Raw genomic sequence first — 22,701 nt, forward strand, 5'->3', positions numbered from 1 at the left:
TGAACAATGGGAACAAGTAGTGATCCACAGCCACAGGGATATAAAAGCCGGTAATGTGTTGCGAGATGGTGAATTAAAGGGAAGATTGAGATTTTAGGCTAGCATTGAATGATCACGGGACTGATCCTCAAACTACCCACATCGTTGGAACTCTTGGACACCTTGCCCCAGGGCATACAAGAACAGGCAAAGCCACAACTACCCTGATGTATATTCATTTGGGGCATATTTCCTTGAGATGGCTTGTGGGAGAAGGCCAACAGATCCAAGGATGTCGGACTAGGACATTGTTTTAGTTGACTACATATTTTCTTGTTGGACCAGAGGTTAATTATATTCTTGAAGTCATTGATCAAAAATGGGAAATGACTATGTTAAAGAAGAGGTTGCCTTTGCCACTTCAAAAACTAGTTTATCCTTTGTAGGTTTTGATCATTTTGCAATGTCATATCCATCTTCTGCTGACAAGCTACCTTCTGCTGTTACATATTCCCTTCTCTCCAGTGGTCGATGACTCTGGCGAATATTTAATTTTTTCCGCTTTTCCTAGTAATAAAATAGTAATCTTTAAACAAATAGCTGGCCGGATTTACTGTTTATTTTTCCTAGCCTGTATATATAGATTATACACGGTTATACACATATATACATAACTGTAGACAAACTATACATGGATTATACATTCGGCTATTTTTAGCTTAAACCTTAAGCGGATGGGTGGCTGCTATTTAGGTTAATTTTTTCTATTTTTAGCTTAAACCTTAAGCGGATGGGTTGCTATTTAGGTTAATTCTTCGTAAAACTACTTTTGGTATATTAGCTATGTTCAACCGAAAGTTGTAGACTTGGTCCATTTAGTCATCTTGGAAACTTCACTTATTTGATGATTTGATCCCTAATGCTTATGCACCAGCTTTGTTTCTTGAATACTGTGTACGTCCCAATTTAAGTATCTTACTTTCCTTTTTGATCTGTTGCAAAAAGAGTGTCTCTCTCTATATTTAGTAAGCTAACAATTCAAACATCCTACATGACAAGTTTATAACCACAAGATTTAAAGCACATTTTTAGTACATTATAAGCATCACTAGTTCAAGATCACAAGATTTAATAATCTTTCTTTATTTCTTAAAGTCCTTGTCTTGTCACGTTAAGACACTTAAATTGGGACTGAGGGAGCAGGAAAGAAGACTGAGAAAAGTCCTAGTGTTCTCTTTATGAAAATTACATTTTCCTCATTCACTGTTTTTTTTTTTTTAAATCAAATTTATCATCAGGCATCTGCCTACTGATGTTGTTTTATTAATATTTCCTCCGGATCAAAAAGAGTGTCCACTTAGCTTTTTTTTTTTCTTGGGGTCAAAAAGAGTGTCCACTTATCAAATCAAGAAAGAATTAATCTTATTTTTTTAGATTTTCCCCTATTAAGTGTTATGTGATCAAATCTCAATACCTATTTAATTAAGGACAATTTAGTCATATTACCTATTTTTGTCTAGGAGTTAGTATTTTCTTAAGGAGTGTGCAAATGGCTCAGTGGACACTCTTTTTTATCCGGAGGGAGTAATAGGCAATTAAATAAAGAATACAGGAAATGTTTAAAGTTTGAGCTAGCTAGAATAAGGAAGTTGCAAAATTTCAAAAGTATAAATCATAACCAAGCATGAAATGGCTTCTGATCGTGGAACATATGATCCCAGCTGTTGTTCTTTACATAAACTGAAATTACGACAAAAGAAGTTTCTAATTCTTCAAGTGCCCATTTGAGAAATTTTCCGGGACTTTCTAGCTTAAAGTGTAGCAGAAACTGAAAAAATAAAAAGTATCCAAATTGATTGGAGAATGATGAAACTAAATTCTTCCTACATTTTCTTCCAATGGCAAGTTCATTTATGTCAACAATTTAAATTCTGACTTCAAAAGCAGATAATTTGATTTTCATGGATCAACCAATCACTAAATTGGATCTAAGAGAAGGAAGAAAAAAAATTAGTCGTGATGTGTTTAGTGTATTTAGGAAAATAGTCAGAGGCGAAGCCAGGATTCGAAACTTGTGGGTTCGGAATTCTAATTCTTTAAAATTACTGGGTTCTTAATTAATAATTTATAGATATTTGATAAAAAATTTAACACAAATATATAATTTGGATAAAAACTACTGGGTTCGGCTAAACCACGCCCGAAGGGCTAGCTCCGCCCCTGAAAATAGTACCACTGCTTAGTTTACAGTTATCATAAGAAAAAAATATCCATCATTCAATGGCGTAAATATTAAAGTAGGACTTTTAATGGTTAGGCAGGACTGGGTCAAAGTCAACGTATAGTGATCTGTTAGTTGTGATACTAGCATTTAACTAAAGGGAGAGCCTATCTAACGTTAGAACAGTTCTGTCCCAATTTATATGGCATAATCCGAATTTCAAGAGTCAAACCAGTTAATATTGACTGTGTCTTCGGACCAAAAATCTTTTAATTTTATTGAGATAAAATTTACATATTTGAAAATTACGTAAAAAGTATTATAGGTCATAATAATTGACTATTCAAAATATTTAAAAGACATAAAAAACTCGTGATCAAAGAAAATTCGTTTGAATCTCGAAATCTGAAAGATATCGTATAAATTGAGACGGAGGAAGTAATTGCTTTCACTACCGAACTATTTTTTTTAGAATTGACAGTTAACCTTATAAGTATAAACATCAATATTTCTCATGATTGTCATTCTCCATTCTAATTCAAAACAAAATGCAATCCATAATTTCCTGTGTGTATGCACGTTAAGAAAAAAGAAAAAGAAAGAAGAAAGTTAACGCAACCCATATATGTTTTTCAAAAGACTTCAAAATTACAGTTCAGATTTCTTTCATTTTATTTCTACCAGGCCCACTTATGAAATTATACTGGGTCTGTTATTGTTTGTTGTTGTTTATTTCTAGCAACAAATGCCTCGAATCCTATTCTTTAAAATATAAAAAATAAAAAGAGGAAATATAGACATATTCACTTGAGTGTCATTAATCTTTATATTGTGATGACAACAAACAATGAACCAACAAGAAGTTTTCGGTGGAGAAGGGAGGATCTGGTCAGAAAGCTTTTTTCGGTTATCTAGTTTTAAGTTAATAAGTTCTAAATTTTTAATTTGTATATTAATTAAATTTTTATGACAAATATAAAATTTATATCAAAATTACTGAATTTGGTCAAACCCGTAACAAACACACCAGCTCCTCCCCCCTCTTACGGTGAGGCGCAGTGGCGGATGTATTGTTTACCATAGAATCTTTGTATTTATATTAAAGAGTTATTTAATATCTATAAATTATAAATTTAAAACTCATTAACTCCGATTAGATTAGAATTTGGAACCCATAAATCATGGGTCCGCTTCTAATCAGTGTTTTAAAAGGCGTTTTCGGGGTGAGCCCCGAGGCGGGGCGTATCAAAAATGCCCCGGGGCAATGGTTCGAGGCGAAAAAGGCGTACGCCCAGCAACGGGGGCGTACGTCTGGGCGTTTGGGGCGAGTTTTTTTTTGTTGGGGTGTTTAAAACTTCTTCAAATTAAAACAAAATTTATTAAATAAGTCTTCAATATAATGCCCAAATTCTCAAAAGTCAACTAGTAATTACTCAAATATTTTAAAAAGGAACCGAAACATTAAATTTAAAAGTCACGACCTTTTTTTTATTGCTAGAATGCCTAATATATGTTCTTTTCCAATTATTTGTCTTGTCTTTCTACTATCTCAAAAAAGTAACGAGCATCACTTGTGCTTGTAAGTGGCGTATAATAGATTGTTCGATTAGTTTTTTTGTGGGGATGGATATATATTTATAATTTTCTTCAAATTTTTACGCTATTTTACCTATTTAAAAGTATTTATTATAATTATATCCTTTTATGAAATACTAAAAATTAAAGTCCCATGAGACTTACGTCTCGTGCCTCGGGGCTTATGTCTCGCTGAGACAAACGTAAAACGCCTCGCCTTACGCCTCATTTTTAAAACACTGCTTCTAATAATGCCTGGATAAATATGAGGAAACAATAATTGTACAACACATCAAGTCATCAAGTGAAAGTCCTTTTCTAATTGTCAGTTTTTCTTTTCCTAGGAAAGAAAAGCCACATTATAATTTTCCATTTAAATCAACATCAAATCACCGCTCCTCTTGTCTCTTTCTCTCGGTAAAACATAATGAATATTGAATGGAGTGCAATAGACGAAATAAGTTTGTATCGTTGTATGGATATTTTCATTTAGCTCTTCCCTTTGGTCTTTACTCTTTGCCAACAACACAAAATATCCCTAAAATATAAAATATTTATCCGCTCATGTTCCTTTCTAAATTAATTATATTTTTCCCCAGCTGACCGAAAATATTTATCCAAGTATCCCCTCAATCAACACTCTTTCTCCATGATACCTTCTCAGTATATTTATATGTCATGATGGTATCATAGAGGACTAAGAGAGTGTCTCATTGAAGGACTGAAGCAGCCCTCCATGATACTGTCTTAGTATATGGTATATATCATGATGGTATCATGAAAGACTGAGGAGTGTCTCATTGAAGGATTGAAGCAGTTCTTCATAATACCATCTCACTATATGTATATAAGATGATAATATCATAGAAGTTTTTTTTTAATTTTTTTTAAAGAAAGTGTGTTTTTTGAATAAATGAACATGATCCTCTATGATACCATGCCAATATATTATATATACCATATGGGTTTCATAGAGGGTTGATGAGTGTTTTTGAAGAAATGAAATAAGTCATATGTGATACCATCATGGTATATAAGAGACAGGGTGATACCATGTTGGTATCATAATTTTGGAGACATTTGTGAAAGTAAGAGGGTATGAACGGATAATTATTTTATTTTCAAAGGCATCGACTTCTTTCCTCTTAGGCATCGACTTCTTTCCTCTTACTTTTTTCTATTTAATGTGTCCTCTTTGCCTTTTCCCAATCGTCTTATAGAGTGTACTATACCATGTCATTATATTATATATATCATATGGGTTTCATAGAGGGTTGATGAATGTTTTTGGAGAAATGAAATAAGTTAAATGTGATACCATCATGGTATAAAAGAGACAGGGTGATACCATATTGGTATCATAATTTTGGGGACATTCATGAAAGTAAGAGGGTATGAACGGATAATTATTTTATTTTCAAGGGCATCGACGTTCTTTCCTCTTACTTTTTTCTGTTTACCGTGTCCCCTTCGCCTTTTCCCCATCGTCTTATAGAGTGTACTTGGTGTGACCGTAATTATTTTTCTTAAAAATATTATAGTTTTGACTGGTAGGTCAAAAATATTTTTTGGAAAAAAATTATTTAAATTTAATAATAATATTAACAAATATGAGAGTGTTTTGATGAATGTATTAATTGCTAAAGATTGATACAGTATTTAAGTGTAAGTTGTAGTAAGTAATAAATGAAGTTGGATAGTAAGATAGATGTAAGAAAATGACGGTCATAAATGAGCGAAGTCATTTCCCCCTTTTGATATTATGTGAACCAAGGCTACCTCATTTAAAAAAAAAAATATATGGTGCAAAATTAGTTCCATCATAGCAAACGCATCCACATATTACTATGTCCTTTCTTATTGACTTTGACTTACTGGTACCACTCTTAATTTGTACTATGATACTAATAGTCACATATGCTTTCCACACGGCTAACTGACAAAAAATTTCAGGGCATACAGTGTAAATGAAAATTTTACATGGCCTCAAAGTTTGAATACTCATTTAGGGCCGTATTAACAACATTAAGGGCCTAAAGTCATATTTTAAACAGAGCCCCTAATCATATTATAATAAAAGTGGGAAGGTTTTAAGTTTAAAGTTAGATTATCATTTTGTCCCTACACTAAATTAAAAATCTAATAAAATATCTAATTAAATAGTAATATTATTTGTCCCCTACACAAAATTAAAATCTTATTACCTATATAATTAAATTGTAATACTTTAATTAAATAAAGGTGAAATTAGAAGTTGCACTTTATTTCTCCACACTTAATTCTCCAAAAACGTTATGCACTCATTGTGTTCTTTGGATTTCATTCATTCTTTTTGTTTGCTTCATCTTCAACGTAACTTTTCACAGCCTTTTACACTCTTTAGTTATAATAATTTAATTCCCTTAGCTATTATTAGTATTAATTGTTTCTATCATTCACCTTCCCCCATATTAACTTTTTCTCGATAATCTTAAGATAAAAAAAATAAAAAAAAAAGACTTTTAATGATAGCTAGTGAATTAAATGAAGAAAATCAAATGCATTGAACCGGATAAATGGATCAAAAAGTTGAAATACTAAAAATAACCCTATAAAATTGAGTGACTATAAACCCGTTCAAAAAAATACATATATTACCTCCCTAAAACAACCTGTGCATTGACCAGATGTAGGAAATCTAAAGAAGTTGAGGAGTTGAATAATTAATATACTCAATTCATTTAACTAATCTAATTCATGGACCAATTCATCTATTAAATGTTGATATACTTGATGAAAATCTGGAGACAATTATCTTATTCAAGCAGTGGACGTTTGGCCTTCGGAGAGCATATACATGCATAACGGTTTGAAAAATACTTTTCCTCATTCCCTTTTCCATTCAATTCTCTTTAAGTTCTTACATAAAGTTTTAAGTTACTCCATAAATTTCCATCTTAAATGTCTTCCTTCTATTTAAGATCGAATCTACAAAAGATTTACATAAATCTTCACTTACAAAAGAGAGGCTTGGTGATTGCCTGGAAAGAGAATGGCATTGGCAGCATTATTCTCTACTAGTGACCGTCAAATATTAAATTTCTTAGCTTTTTACAAAAAAAAATTGTTGTTCTTAAAATAAAGTAAAGAAATAAAGAATTCAACAAAAAACAATCAATTTTTGTGCATATATATTCGAACTTTAAAATACAGTTATTTCTTTGTACATCTGTTACATGTATTTAAGTATCTAATTTTATGAATCTCTTATGTAATTCTTATCTCATTTTTATCTTTTATTTTCCCATTTCTAACCTTTATATCTTTTTTCTTTTTATCTTTTTACTTCCCTACACAATCACTCATTTTCTTTTTAAAACTATTAAATTTTATTTTTTCTTTCTCTTTTAACCTCCTAACAATAGAAAATAAGTAACCAAAAGATATTATTTTCAAATCTCAACATGAACTATGAGAAAATATATTAAATAAATGGTGCATAAAAATATATTATAATATCGATAACCGCGATATTATTACATTATTTAATCAATTTAATTAATAACCGATATAATTAGAAACAGAAAAAAGAATAAACAATTTAATTGGTGAGCAAATCATTAGGAATACGAAAAGAATCCAACAAAATATGAGAAATTAGTTTAATAATTTTTCTTTTTGATCATTAAATAGTAATATAACAAATTGTCTTAAAATTCTAATATTAATGCGGAGGTCTTCTTCGCGTTGGTAGCTTTTTTTTTTTACTTTTTTTTTTTTTTTGATTTACCATAAGTTTTGGTCTTTTTAATTGCTTTAATTTGCATATTGTGACTTCTGTTTGATTGATGATTGTTGAGAGCCACACATTAATATTAGGCAAATCATCATTTCTTGTTAAGAAATTAGATTTTTGCCTCTTTTTTTCTTCATATATTAAGTTTCAAAACAGTTTTAAAATTACACTGTGTCAATTTTTGAACAGATCCAATTAATCATATCGACAACATATCTAATCGGAAAAAAATATTCTTTGTAAAAGAAATTAAAACAAACTAAGAAGTAGATTTTTTTTTTTTTTGAATTTTAAGAGTATATAATTACCTTAGTGAAAATGCAGGTACATACCATCGAGCAGGCTCGTCGATGTAGATGACATTGCACAAGTTTCTAAAATTTAGCAAATGTTGAGTAAGATTAATTATGAGATTCAAAAGAGTAAAGTTTTCAACCAAAACGTTACATACCTTTTACTGTAAAGAAATGGATCCGTTTGGATATGTTGGGAAGATGGCACATACAAATAAGTTCAACCAAGATAGAATATCTAATAACACATTAATCTCACAAAAGAAAATTGTGATTTTGCAAAATAAAAAGTAAAATACACTGACCATGCAAGTAAAGATCAATGTTCTTCCTTTGACTTCTCTATCTTCTTGTACATAATACATAATCTTATCCCAATCTAACACAAAATAATTGAAAACAAACAATAATTTATTGAAACGACTATATATACTTTACCATACATAATAACACAGAGTGAACCTATTACAAAACTGTATAAACAAACTTGGGAAAGGCCTAAACCTTCACTTGATCAAACTGAAGAAGAACAACAACAAAAAAAATGACTACTAAACTTCATATTGCACTTCTTGTTTTCCCTTTTGGCAGCCATGAAGCTCCCTTACTCTTGTCCAAAACTCTCTCCATTTTTACCCTCACACAATATTTTCCTTCTTTAATACATCACAATCCCAACACCTCAATCTTCTCCAAAATTTCAAATCAAGAACATTAAAATCTAAAATGTTACGTTTGGGATGGTGTCACAGAAGGCAATGCCACCCCTTTTGAAAGTGAAGCCACGTGAATGGAAAATTTGAGGATAAACTAATATGGAAGAATATAAAAAGCATATACATTATTATGTATTAATTGCTCAATTTAATTGGAGATTAAAATGGTTGTTGAATGTTGACCCATGAACCAAAAAAAGAGCAAAACGGATGAAATGAAAAGGCATAGACATGAATATGTATTAAATGTTCAGTTAATTAAAAAAATAAAAATGATTGTGGCTGTTTTAAATAAGCTAAATTGATAGGATGAAGGAGGAAAAAATTACAAAAAAGGGAGAAAAAAGATAAATAGGTTTATTGGCTTTGGAGAGTGCCACATCACCATTTTTATGTCTAGCTTTATATTATATAGAGATATAGATTGCATAACTTTGAACTTCTATCTTCAACCCTCAGAAAGATATATAGCGTATGCAACGAAAAGCCAAACAAGCCTGGAACTACGAAGCCACAGGAGTATATTCACAAGAATAGAATCACCCTTTCCTCCAAAAATGTTAAGAATCTAGTATTAATCAAGTTGGGGTTACTATAAGCTTTGTTTTTATAATTGTTTTGTGATGTAATCAGTTTATTAAATGGAATGTTGTTTTTTTTTAACTTGCGTTCCATAACATATGCAGAGGCTAGTAGTTGGTTAGTAAAAATCTAATTTGTTTCTTATAATGTGCATCGTTTTTTTGGTTATACTTTGAATTTTATGACTACATCTGAATTTCAATGTTGTCAATTTTGTCACCTATCTATATCCTTTGTTTCACAAAAATTCTTGAAATTTACTTTGTCCTTCATGCTTTAAGCAGATAAGCCTACACTTTCTAGAGCCAAGTTTTGAGGGACCAGTTTATCAATAATATTTTTTCCTTCTCTATTTCATGTACATGATTGGCTTCAAAATAGTGTGAAACTAACACGCTAGCTTTAAATATTTTTAAAAAGCAATCTATATTATATATATATATATATATATATATATATATATATATATATATATATATATATATAAAAGGAGAGTAGTCTAGTTTAATATTAAGTCAAGTGGCGTAATATGAACAAGCCACTTGGCAACAAATTCTATTTGCATTAATTAATAGAAGAAGTTATTAATTGTAGTTCAAAATATTACCTAATTTAATAATCTACTACTACTACTAATAATAATAATAATAATAATAATGAATAAACGTAATAATTATTATTAATAATAATAATAATAATAATAATAATGAACTCACAAATATACTCATACGATATTATCAACACATAGTAGTAGTAGTTGTTAATAATCTATAGCTATATATATATATATATATATATATATATATATATATATATATATATATATATATATATATATAAAAGGAGAGTAATCTAGCTTAATATTAAGCCAATTGGTGTAATATGAACAAGCCACTTGGCAACAAATTTTATTTACATTAATTATAGAAGAAGTTATTAATTGTAGTTCAAAATCTTACCTAATTTAACAATCTACTACTACTACTATTACTACTACTACTACTACTAATAATAATAATAATAATTATTATTATAATGAACTCACGTAATATACTCATATGATATTATCAACACATCGTAGTAGTTGTTGTTAATCTATCTATATATATATATATATATATATATATATATATATATATATATAAGGAGAGTTGTCAGCTTAATATTAAGCCAAGTGGCGTAATATGAACAAGCCACTTGACAACAAATTCTATTTGCATTAATTATTTAAAAAGTTATTAATTGTAGTTCAAAATATTACCTAATTTAATAATCTACTAATCTATATATATATATATATATATATAAAAGGAGAGTAGTCTAGCTTAATATTAAGCCAAGTGGCGTAATATGAATAAGCCACTTGGCAACAAATTCTATTTGCATTAATTATTTCAGAAGTTATTAATTGTAGTTCAAAATATTACCTAATTTAATAATCTATTACTACTACTACTACTACTACTACTACTAATAATAATAATAATAATAATAACGAACTCACGTAATATACTAATACGATATTATCAACACATAGTAGTGGTATTTGTTAATCTATATACATATAAAAGGAGAGTAGTCTAGCTTAATATTAAGCCAAGTGTGTTAATATGAACAAGCCACTTGGCAACAAATTCTATTTGCATTAATTATTAAAGAAGTTATTAATTGTAGTTCAAATATTACCTAATTTAATAATCTACTACTAATAATAATAATAACAATAATAATAATGAACTCACGTAATATACTCATACGATATTATCAACACATGGTAGTAGTTGTTTTTAATAATAATAATGAAAATAATAATAAACTCACCTAATATACTCATATGATATTATCAACACATAGTAGTAGTTGTTGTTAATAATAATAATAATAATAATAATAATAATAATAATAATAATAATAATAATAATAATAATAATAATAATAATAATAAAAAGAGCACCGGTACGATTAAATTGAATGCAATATAAAAATTAAAATGTATCAAAAAATCATGATTAGAAGTCATTTGTTTAATATTTTCACTTTAAAATGTTACCGTGTAAGTAATCTATTAGGAATATAGAAAATGATAAGTCAGAACGAAATTGAGATATCAACAATTAGTTTTTATCACCTTTCTTATTAATAATAGAACGAATCAATATTAGCGTAATTAGCAGGAAAAACAACCGATGCCTTATATGAGTCCAAAAAATCTTCTCGAAATTTGTGGAGGTAATTAAGTAATCAGTTGCATATTATCAAATCATAAAATTAAGAGAGATTTAAGGAGAGCTTCATTAAGAAAGATTTGAGTAGAAGTTACAAAAATGATGAACCGGGCACATAAAGAAGGTATGAAATAATAGAATATCAATCAATAATGATACATAATTATGGTATATTTATTTTTGTGCAAATTATTAAGCAAAAAAAGGGTGATAAATTTCTGGAGTCGTTCTATTTATGCCATCAACCAACTCTCCAACCATCCTCATTGCTTTTGCTTTTCATTGCTTAAAATTTTCAGTGTTTATAATATGTATTACATGTGTAGTTTCTTGATTTTATATTGTTTTGCATTACTATGATAAAAAGGTGATTGACTTTTTTGATCTTTTTCTTTTTTATCCTTTCAACACCAAGTTTTGGTAGAGTAGGAGATCAAGCATGTTGATGAGAGGTTTTCGATCAAGCATGTTGATGAGAAGTTTTTTCTAGGACATCACTAATTCAAAACAACAACTAATGGAGGTTGAATGCTGAATTCACAACTTATGTTTAGAACAAGAAAATTATTTATCACGAATGATTTGAATTATTCATAGTGTAGATAGTTGGTAAGTTTGGTGAATGCTTGATTTGGATATAAAAGTTTATAGTTCCTCTGTCCCAATTTATGTATATTTTTCGCTTCCCAACATTCAAACTGCATGAATTTTGATCATCATCTTGAGATATATTTCTTTACCAAATTGATATGATAAAAGTTATAATTTATTTTTCATGTAGTTTTCAAATAAAATATTAATTTTCAAATATTGAGTTAATCTATTCCAATTTAGCTTCAAAGTTTAATCAAATTGACTATCGAAAAGTGAAAAGTATCTCATAAATCACATTTTAATATGATTAATATTCTTCAATTTTTTCTGCGCATCGCGCTGGTACGAATACTAGTATATATAAAAGGAGAGTAGTCTAGCTTAATTTTAAGCCAAGTGGCGTAATATGAACAAGCCACTTGGCAACAAATTCTGTTTGCATTAATTAATAGAAGAAGTTATTAATTGTAGTTCAAAATATTACCTAGTTTAATAATCTACTACTACTACTAATAATAATAATTAATAAACATAATTGCATTAATTATAGAAGAAGTTATTAATTGTAGTTCAAAATCTTACCTAATTTAATAATCTACTACTACTACTAATAATAATAATAATAATTAATAATAAGAAATACTAATAATTAACTCACGAATATACTCATACAATATTATCAATACGTAGTAGTAGTAGTTGTTATTAATAATAATGAAAATAATAATGAACTCACCTAATATACTCATACGATATTATCAACACATAATAGTAGAGTTGTTAATATGATAATCTATATATATAAGGAGAGTAGTCTAGCTTAATATTAAGTAGATGATATTTCATATCTTAAATAAAAATGTAGATAATAATGAACTCACCTAATATACTCATACGATATTATCAACACGTAGTTTAATAATAATAATAATAATAATAATAATAATAATAATAATAATAATAATAATCAACATATATATATATATATATGTAAAAGGAGAGTAGTCTAGCTTAATATTAAGTAGATAATATTTCATACCTTAAATAAAAATGTAGATAATAATGAACTCACCTAATATACTCATACAATATTATCAACACATAATAGTAGAGTTGTTAAGTAAGTCAAGTGGCGTATCAAAAACAAGCCACTCGATTACCAACTTTATTCTCCTTTTGCAATTGTGACTCTTTTTCAAATTCACATCCTAAGTAATAGAGGATTTGAATTAGAACTGAAATATAAAGAATTTATAGATACGAGTACAGTTTTTCAATTTTAAGTGAAATAAAAAACATCCAGTTAAAAGATAAACAATTTAAAAAGTTTTTAAATGCAAACCTTTTCTTGAAACTTACATTATTTGCCTAATTTACTTTCCAAAATTGATAGCTTTTTAAAAGAAAGAAAAACGATTAGCCAAACGTTAAGAAGGATATTTTTTCCAATTTTAGTTGAAAAGTAATTGAGAAGATTTGGCGTAGAAATCACCGATATGCCATCTTAAGCGACCAAATTTTATAGTAGTTTGAAGATAAATGTCTTTTATTAAACATTTCAATAACATTTTTAATTATAGATAAACAGTAAAGGGAAAACCTAACTAAAATATTATAGTAGAGAAAACTAATATAATTGGGACAGAATGTCATATATACCTTAAATTAATTATAAAAATAAATTGAAGTAAATAAATAATACTCGAAAATGTTAATGATAAATTTACCAACATTCACTATTAGGAAAAATCAACCGGCGCCTTATATGAGTCCAGAAAATCTTCCCGGCATTTGTGGAGGTAATTAAGTAATCAATTAATAATAATCAAATCGTAAAATTAAAAGAGATATAAGGGGGAAGTTAATTAAGAGAGATTTGGACTCAGAGATTTGACAGGAAGTTACGAAGAAGATGAGCACATAAATAAGGTATGAAATAATAGATATCAATCAATAATGATACATAATTATGGTATATTTATAATTGTGTAATTATTAAGCAAAGAGTGATAATTGTCCGGAATCCTTATCTTTCTGCTATCAACCAATTCTCCAAACATCCTACTTGCTTTTGCTTTTCATTGCTTAAAATTTTCAATGTTACAACATGATGAGTTTGTATCACATATGTAGTTTCTTGATTATATGTTCTTTTACATAAGTATTATATAAAGGTGATTGACTTTCTTTATTATATAAACTAAGGTGATTGACTTTCTTGATCTTTTTCATTTTTATCCTTTTAACATCAGGTTTTGATAGAGTAGGCGACCACACATGTTGATGAGACGTTTTCTCAAGGACATCGCTAATTCAAAGTAAGAGCTAATGGCGGTTGAACGCTGAATTCACAACATTTGTTTGGAGGAAGAAAATTATTTGTCTGAAATGGTTTGAATTATTTGTAGTGTTTAAAGTTGGTAAGTTTGGTTAATGCAATATTTGTATACAAAAAAAATTTATAACTGATGTGCAAAGCACTAAGAGATTTAATAAAAGGTAAGTTGATAAATTAAAGTTTTCATCGCTGTTAGGTTGTAAATTTTCAGTAAAATAGTACCACATGAGGTCAATGTACAAAAGTGATAACAAAATGCAAGGATCGCTAATGGAATATAGAATATGATTATTTTAGAGAGTATGGGAATCGATATTAAGAAATACAATATGGATCTTGCTTAAGTTTATTAGGATTTGTTTGTTTTTTAAAAAAATTAAATTTTCTGACACAATTTTTATCTCTTCTCTAATTTCGGTACCTTTTTGATCCTGTTTTTGGCTTGAATGTGAAAGTTACAAATGGTGAACCTAGAAAGGCAATATATTTGTTCTTAATAAAAGATACTTTTATTTGTCCATGAAAATTGGTTTTCACTTACATTAAGTTAAAAACAAATTGGTTCAGAGTATGATGTGGTTCGTTTGATTTTACATGATAGGTTTATTTATAAAATATTACTTGAACACTGAATTCGTTACTTCATAAACATTTATTGCCTCCTTTACCAATGAAACGCGAAAACATGTTGCAGGTTAGACGGTGTTCATCGTAATGGCGTGAATTGTTCTCCACATAGATGAGGAGTTCGATTAAAGCCATTTTCTATAAGCTAAGGTTGTCAATTCAGTTTTCAAGTTTGTAGATACATCACATTGAAATTAATATGTTAGTTAGAGATTTCGAGGTGTGTTAAAGCAATATGATCAAATATGTTAAACAAGTCAAATCACAATTTAATAAAATAATTAATATTTTTTAATTTTGTCCGCGCATTGCGCGGGTACGAAAACTAGTATCACATAAAAGAAGAGAAGTTACACACATTTAGCAGACTGATTAATCTTGGAGAATGCCATGATACACGGACATAGGTTAGACTGTTAGAGATATTGTGTCAGATAGCTATTAGCCTAACTCTGAATCACTGGAAGCAAGTATATTAGTCGTACTTTACCACTATATTGTTTTTTGCTAGACGATTTCTGTTATGCAAGCAAGAGACATTTAAAAAATTAGTAGAGGTCCGATGAATATTAGATAAATCTTCAACAATAATTCTTTCCCCCACACGCAATCCCTGCTTCTAAAAGATTACAGAGTAATAATAGATCGGGCTTTAAATAATTAGTTTGAAGTAAGATTATTTGGTGTTGGAAAGAAACACAACTTTTATTAGAACTGCTTTTTGCAAGCATATAATGCTTATTTTTCTAGTTGATGCGCCCAAGTCAGTGGACAAAGTTGATACAATGACCAACATAAGGAAATACGAACAAAAATTTGTTAACTAAAATTATTAGACTAGAACAGACGATTGGATTAAATCGGAGTATGTGAGGGAGGGGCTATGGATTTTTTCCATTTTTTAGGGGCTATGGATTTTTCCCATTTTTTATTTTTTTATTACACATCGACATCGTATTTAGCTAACAACTAGCAAACTCTGCTCGTGCGATGCGGGGGCGCTTATGATTAATTTATAGCTACATGCCTTTAGTTAGCCTTTATGGTTTGTATATTTTGCAAAGGATACAACGATTTTCCTTCTTGAGTCTCCATATTTTTTTGTTTTTTTCCTCTTATTTCCCCCCTTAATTTCTCAATCGTTGTTAAAATTTGTCTTATTTTGGTTATGTCCGCCTCTTTTTATATTTAGTAAGTTGATAATTCAAATATTCTACATGTCAAGTTTATAATCACAAGATTCAAAGGATATTTTACTATATTATACACATTTTTAATTTAGAACCACAAGATTCAAAAGTCTATCTTTATTTCTTAAATTTCGTGTCTAGTCAAACTTAGACACTTAAATTGAGACAGAGGGAGTATATGCCAAATGAAGGAAATGAAAGGACAATTAAGACACTGCGTTAATCTAATTAACAAAGAAATTCGTAGAATAAACTCACCAAAATTAATAGCAAAATTCTAATTTAAACAGGAAAAATTAAAAGAAAATCTCAAATTCAGAGTACAACTATATGAACCACCAAGCAGCCCAGAGAAAAATCAGATCGAGCTAGTGAAGACCGGAGAAGTAGAATAAAGGCTGAGAGACCACCAAAATAGTTAAGAAGAAAGGCATTACTCAATTTAGTTAGTCTTTATGGTTTGTATATTTTGTAAAGGATGCCGCGATCCTGAGTCTCCATATTTTGTTTCTTTTCCTCTTATTTTTCCCCTTAATTTCTCAATTGTTGTTAAAATTTGTCTTATTTTGGTTATGTTCGTCTCTTTTTATATTTAGTAAGTTGACAATTCAATTATCCTACATGTCAAGTTTATAATCACAAGATTCAAAGGATATTTTATTAGATTATACACATTTTTAATTTAGAACCATAAGATTCAAAAGTCTATCTTTATTTCTTAAACTCCGTGTCTAGTCAAACTTAGACACTTAAATTGAGACAGAGGGACTATATGCCAAATAAAGGAATGAAAGGACAATTGAGACACCGCGGACACGTGGGGACTTAAAAAGTAAACACACAAGAGGTAGAATTAATGTTAAACCTCTAAAATGTACACATGTTAGCCCTCAGAAAGAGTACAATTTCATGTACTTTATATAATAGAGTAATAAAATGAAGTGTAGAAGTAAAGAAGTATGATAACGTAAAAGTGGAATCCACGTGTACAGAGAATAGGTGGCAAACCAAGTACCCCTCCGTCCCAAAAAGATTGTCTTAGTTTGACTTGACACAGAGTTTAAGAAATAAAGGAAGACTTTTGAAATGTGTGGTCCAAAACAAGCCTTAGATATTTGTGACTGTAAATCATCTCATAAAGTTAAATTGTTTCTAACTATAGAAAGGTCCCAATCTTTTTTTTGGGGCAATTCAAACAGAAAGGAAGATAATCTTTTTGCTACTGGAGAGTACTAGCGATACTTGTTAAATGAAGTGGACCGAAAAAAAAATAGGAAAGAAACCAAGCAATCACAGTTGATATAAGTCCAAATTTAGTGTACAACTCAGACAACTTTTCGTACAATTTGTTGTTGTTGTGTTCGTCCCTCTTGGACACTTATATGTATTAGAAAAGAAAAATATTCAGCAAGAACGTGAAAAGTCAAAAGTGAACAAGTAAAAGTGCACGGAGGAAATAAATATGTGCCGGGGAATTAATTATAAGTGCATACGTGTATACATGAGAAGAGAATAGATATTTAGTATTATGACATATGTCCACGTGGGATAAAAATGTTGGTTAAAGTGTACAATTTATATAGCTTTTGGTACAAGCATTCACTGTGTGTACAATTTATAAAGCTTTTGGTACAAGCATTCACAACTGTGGTGGTCCCTCTTGGACACTTATATATAATCGAAAAGAAAAATATAGTTGTTTAGCTACACAGCTTTATACTATTTCGGAACATTTCATTTTCAATTGTCAAGTTAGTCGGATAAGCTCATAATTCCTGAATTTGAGCTTATATATGTTCTTTCAAATTGCGTGTTATATTTACAAATATATTTTAATTACATTTATTTCATTTTTAAAAGATTATATTGATTGACGTGGGACAAACGTGCAACACACGTGTTCAAAACTAGTTTCTTTAAAAGGGGATTTTTTTTAAATTTAAAGTTCTAGATTTTTTAGATGCAGAGTCATGAATTACTGTTTTATAATCGATTTGTTCTATCAATTCCTTTTCAATTGATACTATAGTTAATCCATTTAATCTCTCCTGAGACATTGTTGATCTTAGATAAGATTTTATCGATATTAATTTTGAAAAACTTCTTTCGGTTGAGGCAAAAGTTTATATATAAAATGCATATTTAAGGAAAAAAGAGCACGGCGATTGCTTTATTGGCGCTTATAGTTAATGCCTGTCGTACTCGTTCTTCATTAGTTGTCATTTATTACATTACTAGACTTTAATTTAGGACCACAGAGAGAAGAAAACATATACTATATGAATTGGCTTAAAGGGTGTTCATTATTTCAATCATCACATCTACTTATAACTTTCTGAGTTATGATGAATTGTTGAAAGATTTTTAGCCATGTTTTTCAAGATTGTTGCCTTGATTGTGCCTACCATATTTTGTCTTGCAAACTCTGAAGACCTTGGATTCATTTACAATGGCTTCAATAGAGCAAATTTGAGTCTTGATGGCATAGCACAATTGACATCAAACGGCCAATTACAGTTAACAAATACTTCTAGGCTGCAAAAAGGCCATGCTTTTTATCCCACACCAATCAATTTCAAGAACTTACCAAATGATTCAAATTTCTCTTTTTCTACCACTTTTGTCTTAGCTATTGTGCCTTCAGTTTTGCCTGGTCATGGTATGGCTTTTGTAATTGCACCTGTTGGAGGGCTAGCAGAAGCATTTCCAAGCCCATTTCTAGGCCTTTTCAATGATAACACTACTGGCAAAGACACTAACCACGTTTTTGCAGTGGAGTTTGATACACTTCAGAACAGAGAATTCAATGATATTGATGGGAACCATGTTGGAATTGATATCAACGGATTAAAATCCGTTGAATCCAAGCCAGCAGGTTATTATGCCGAGAATAATAGTGTCAAATTCAGTAACATGACTCTTGCTAGTGGGCAGCCAATGCAGGCTTGGGTGGACTATGATGGTGTGGCTAAGCAAATTAATGTCACATTGGCTCCAGTAAATGTGGCAAAACCAAATTCACCTCTTTTGTCATCATTCTATGATCTGTCACCAATCTTGAATGAAACCATGTATATCGGCTTCTCTGGATCCACTGGCTCAGTTGTTTCAACAAAATATGTTCTTGGATGGAGCTTTAAAATGAATGGATTAGCTCAAGGGCTTGATCTTGCCAAGCTTCCTAAGCTTCCTCGAGTTGGACCGAAGAAACAATCTAAACTTTTGTCGATTGCTTTGCCAATGATATCAGCAATTGTAGTAGTAATAGCCTTCTCTCTGTTAATTTATTATTTAGGAAGAAAGAGAAAGTTTGCGGAATTGCTTGAAGATTGGGAGCTTGAATATGGCCCTCATCGGTTCAAGTTCAAAGATCTTTATATTGCCACCAAAGGATTTTCCAACAAAGAGTTGTTAGGTTGTGGGGTTTTTGGCAGAGTCTATAAAGGAGTCTTACCAACTTCTGCAATTGAGATAGCAGTCAAGAGGGTCTCTCATGAATCAAAACAAGGATTGAGGGAATTTGTAGCAGAAATTGTTAGTATTGGTCGGTTACGCCACAGGAATTTAGTACCACTTTTGGGTTATTGCAGGTGCAAAGGCGAGTTGCTTTTGGTTTGCGAATGCATGCCTAATGGAAGTCTTGATAAGTTCCTCTATGACAAAACAAGATGTGCCCTTAGTTGGAACCAAAGATTTCAAGTCATCAAAGGTGTTGCCTCAGGACTATTTTATCTGCATGAAGAAGGGGAGCAAGTAGTGGTACACAGAGATGTAAAGGCAAGTAATGTTCTATTGGACTCTGAATTTAATGGAAGGTTAGGAGATTTTGGCCTTGCAAGATTGTATGATCATGGGACCGATCCGCTCACTACACATGTAGTTGGAACGGTAGGTTACCTTGCCCCTGAGCAAACAAGAACTGGCAAAGCCACAACCATAAGTGATGTATATGCTTTTGGTGCATTTTTGCTTGAGGTGGCTTGTGGGAGAAGGCCAATGGATCCACGAGCATCGGAAGAGGACATCATGTTGGTCGATTATGTATTTTCATGTTGGACTAGAGGTGATATTTTTGAAGCTATAGATCAAAATTTGGGAAATGAATATGTTAGAGAGGAAGTTGAGCTGGTACTAAAACTTGGACTATTTTGCTCTCAGGCAGAACCAACTGCTAGGCCAAGTATGAGGCAAGTGTTGATATACTTGGAAGATGCTTTGCCTTTGCCAGAATTATCACTGATACAAACTTCAAACACTTGCTTATCCTTTGCAGGCTTTGATCATTTTCCAATGTCATATCCATCTTCCTCTCACAAGCCCTGTACTTCTTCTGTTGCAGACTCATTCTCTCAAGTGGTCAATGACTTTGCGAATATTAAATAGTTTTAACTATTCCTTGTAAAAGAAAAACAAACTTGTTATATTAGCTATTTACAACTACGGTTGTAGACTTATTTCATTCAGTCATCTTGGAATGAAAACTTTCACTTCTTTGATCTCTTAAGCTTAAGCACTAGTTATGTTTCTTGAATAGTAAAGAAGATTCAACTAACTAATTACTATAAATATGAATAACTAACAAAATGTTACCCAGGATTTATTAAAAAAAACTATGGCAGTAAAATAAGTTACTGCAGTCCAAAAGTATAATTCTAACATGTTCGGTACCTTGAAAATATAATCCAATTTTCCCATGTTGGGGAGTAGGAAAAACAAGTTGCATAAATGCGCTCATTGTCTCCTGTCCTATCCTACCCTCAGTACCTCAAACAACCCCACCCCTAACCCGGACTCTCTTCTCTGCCGTGGTTGATGACTAGGCAAATATTTAATATTTTCCGCTTTTCTTAGTACAAATAAAAAGGAATACTTGTTACATTAGCTATATATGTTGAACCTAAGGTTGTAGATTTGGCTATTCAATCTATTTTGGTAACATCACTTCTTTGATCCCTTAAGCTTATGCACCAGTTTTGTGCCTTGAATAGGAAAGAAGACTGAGAAAAGTCTTAGTGTTCTCTTTATGAAAATTAGATTTTCCTTTTTCACTACTTAGAAAATTACAACAAAAGAAGTTTCTGATATTCTTTCTAAATCTTCAAGTTCACAATTGTAAAATTTCCGGGACTTTTTAGCTTGAAGTGCGGCAGGAATAGGAAAGAGGTTTCCAAAATTGATTGGAGAATGCTAAAACTAAAAGGTTTCCAAATTGATTGGCAGAAAATTATTATGCCCGTTTTAGTGTACTTATCTTTGTTGTCTGATTTATTGTCGTTCGAAGTTTGCTTTGTTAGCTTTCGCATGACGATCCCAACAAGAGTTAGGCAATTCTTTACTTGTGGACCCCTCCTCCAACCGACAAAATAAAGGAAAAATGAGAAAATCCAATTTAGGAAGTCTTCCATGACTTGTGGAGTGCTTGTCAAAAGGAAGTCTTCGATGACTTGTGAAGTGCTTGTAAAAACGAGGTCTTAGATGACTTGCTCTGCTTGTAACTGTATTGTGCTGGAGCGTTAAATTCAACAACAAATCCAGTGTAATTTCATAAGGTGGGGTCTGGGGAGGGGATAGGGTGTACGCAGACCTTTCCTTACCTTGTGGAGGTAGAGATGTTGTTTCTGATAGACTCTCGGCTTTAAGAAAAACATTTCAAAGCAATTTAAAAAAAAAAAAAGAAAAAAGAAATACAGAAATGAAGAAGATATGGAAAACAAAAGGAAAGCATAGCATTCAGAAACAATAACAACAACGAAATAATGTAGTAACCGAAGCACAAAAAACACAGGTTGTAACACAATTCAGAGAACAAGAAACTACGAGAACAAGACTAATACTACGGTAAGAAAGTGAAAACATATACAACATATACGGTGCTCAACTACCTATTAATCTTCTACCCTAATTTGCGACCTCCATATCCTCCTATCTAATGTCATGTCCTTGGTAAGCTAAAGATGCGCCATGTCTTGTGGAAAGTTAAATTCAATCTGCCAAATTATGATCATTATTCTATAATCAAGAAAATTAGTATAGCCTCAGCTGATGTTTAAGCTAAAATCTGACAGGACATAGTAGATGAGTAGCTAGTAAATTGTGTGCCGTATGTAAAGGGCAGCAGTTGAGCTATCAATTAACTGGAAGTTATGTGCCGTATGTAAAGGGCAGCAATTGAGCTATCAATTAACTGGACCACAAGAGAATTTAAAGGCACGTCCTGTGTTCACACACAATGTTTGCTAGAAGCACGTTATTCTCTTGACTCCTTCAATTTAACTATGAATGTTGATTTTTTTCTCTTCATGCAAAGTGAGAATCGGATGCTTTAAAAGTATGAGTTCAACCGAATACATTAACTTTGGCTTGTATCCTTTATATTAAAGAAATTTAATATGTATATAATTATTAAGTTTTGACCCATTCAAATTAAATGGGAATCTTGATTTTTGTTTTCTTCATGCAAAGTGAGAATTGCGTCCTGATATACTTTTAAAGTACGAGTTCAATCGAACAGTACCATGGCTTAAATCCTTTTTATTTAAGAAAATTACCTAAATATGTATAATTATTAAGTTTTGGATCCAATAAC

At 30.6% G+C, this 22,701-nt stretch overlaps 1 protein-coding gene across 1 annotated transcript; it reads left to right on the forward strand.

The window, feature by feature from the left end:
* The first annotated feature begins 18,402 nt into the window (after positions 1–18,402).
* LOC132057953 (L-type lectin-domain containing receptor kinase IV.1-like) lies at positions 18,403–20,498 on the forward strand. The gene has a single exon (XM_059450528.1). The coding sequence runs from the start codon at positions 18,486–18,488 to the stop codon at positions 20,496–20,498; it is 2,013 nt and encodes a 670-aa protein (XP_059306511.1). The 5' UTR covers positions 18,403–18,485.
* Positions 20,499–22,701: the final 2,203 nt, after the last annotated feature.

This window comes from Lycium ferocissimum, chromosome 5 (genome assembly GCF_029784015.1).
Source record: "Lycium ferocissimum isolate CSIRO_LF1 chromosome 5, AGI_CSIRO_Lferr_CH_V1, whole genome shotgun sequence".
Taxonomy (NCBI): domain Eukaryota; kingdom Viridiplantae; phylum Streptophyta; class Magnoliopsida; order Solanales; family Solanaceae; genus Lycium; species Lycium ferocissimum.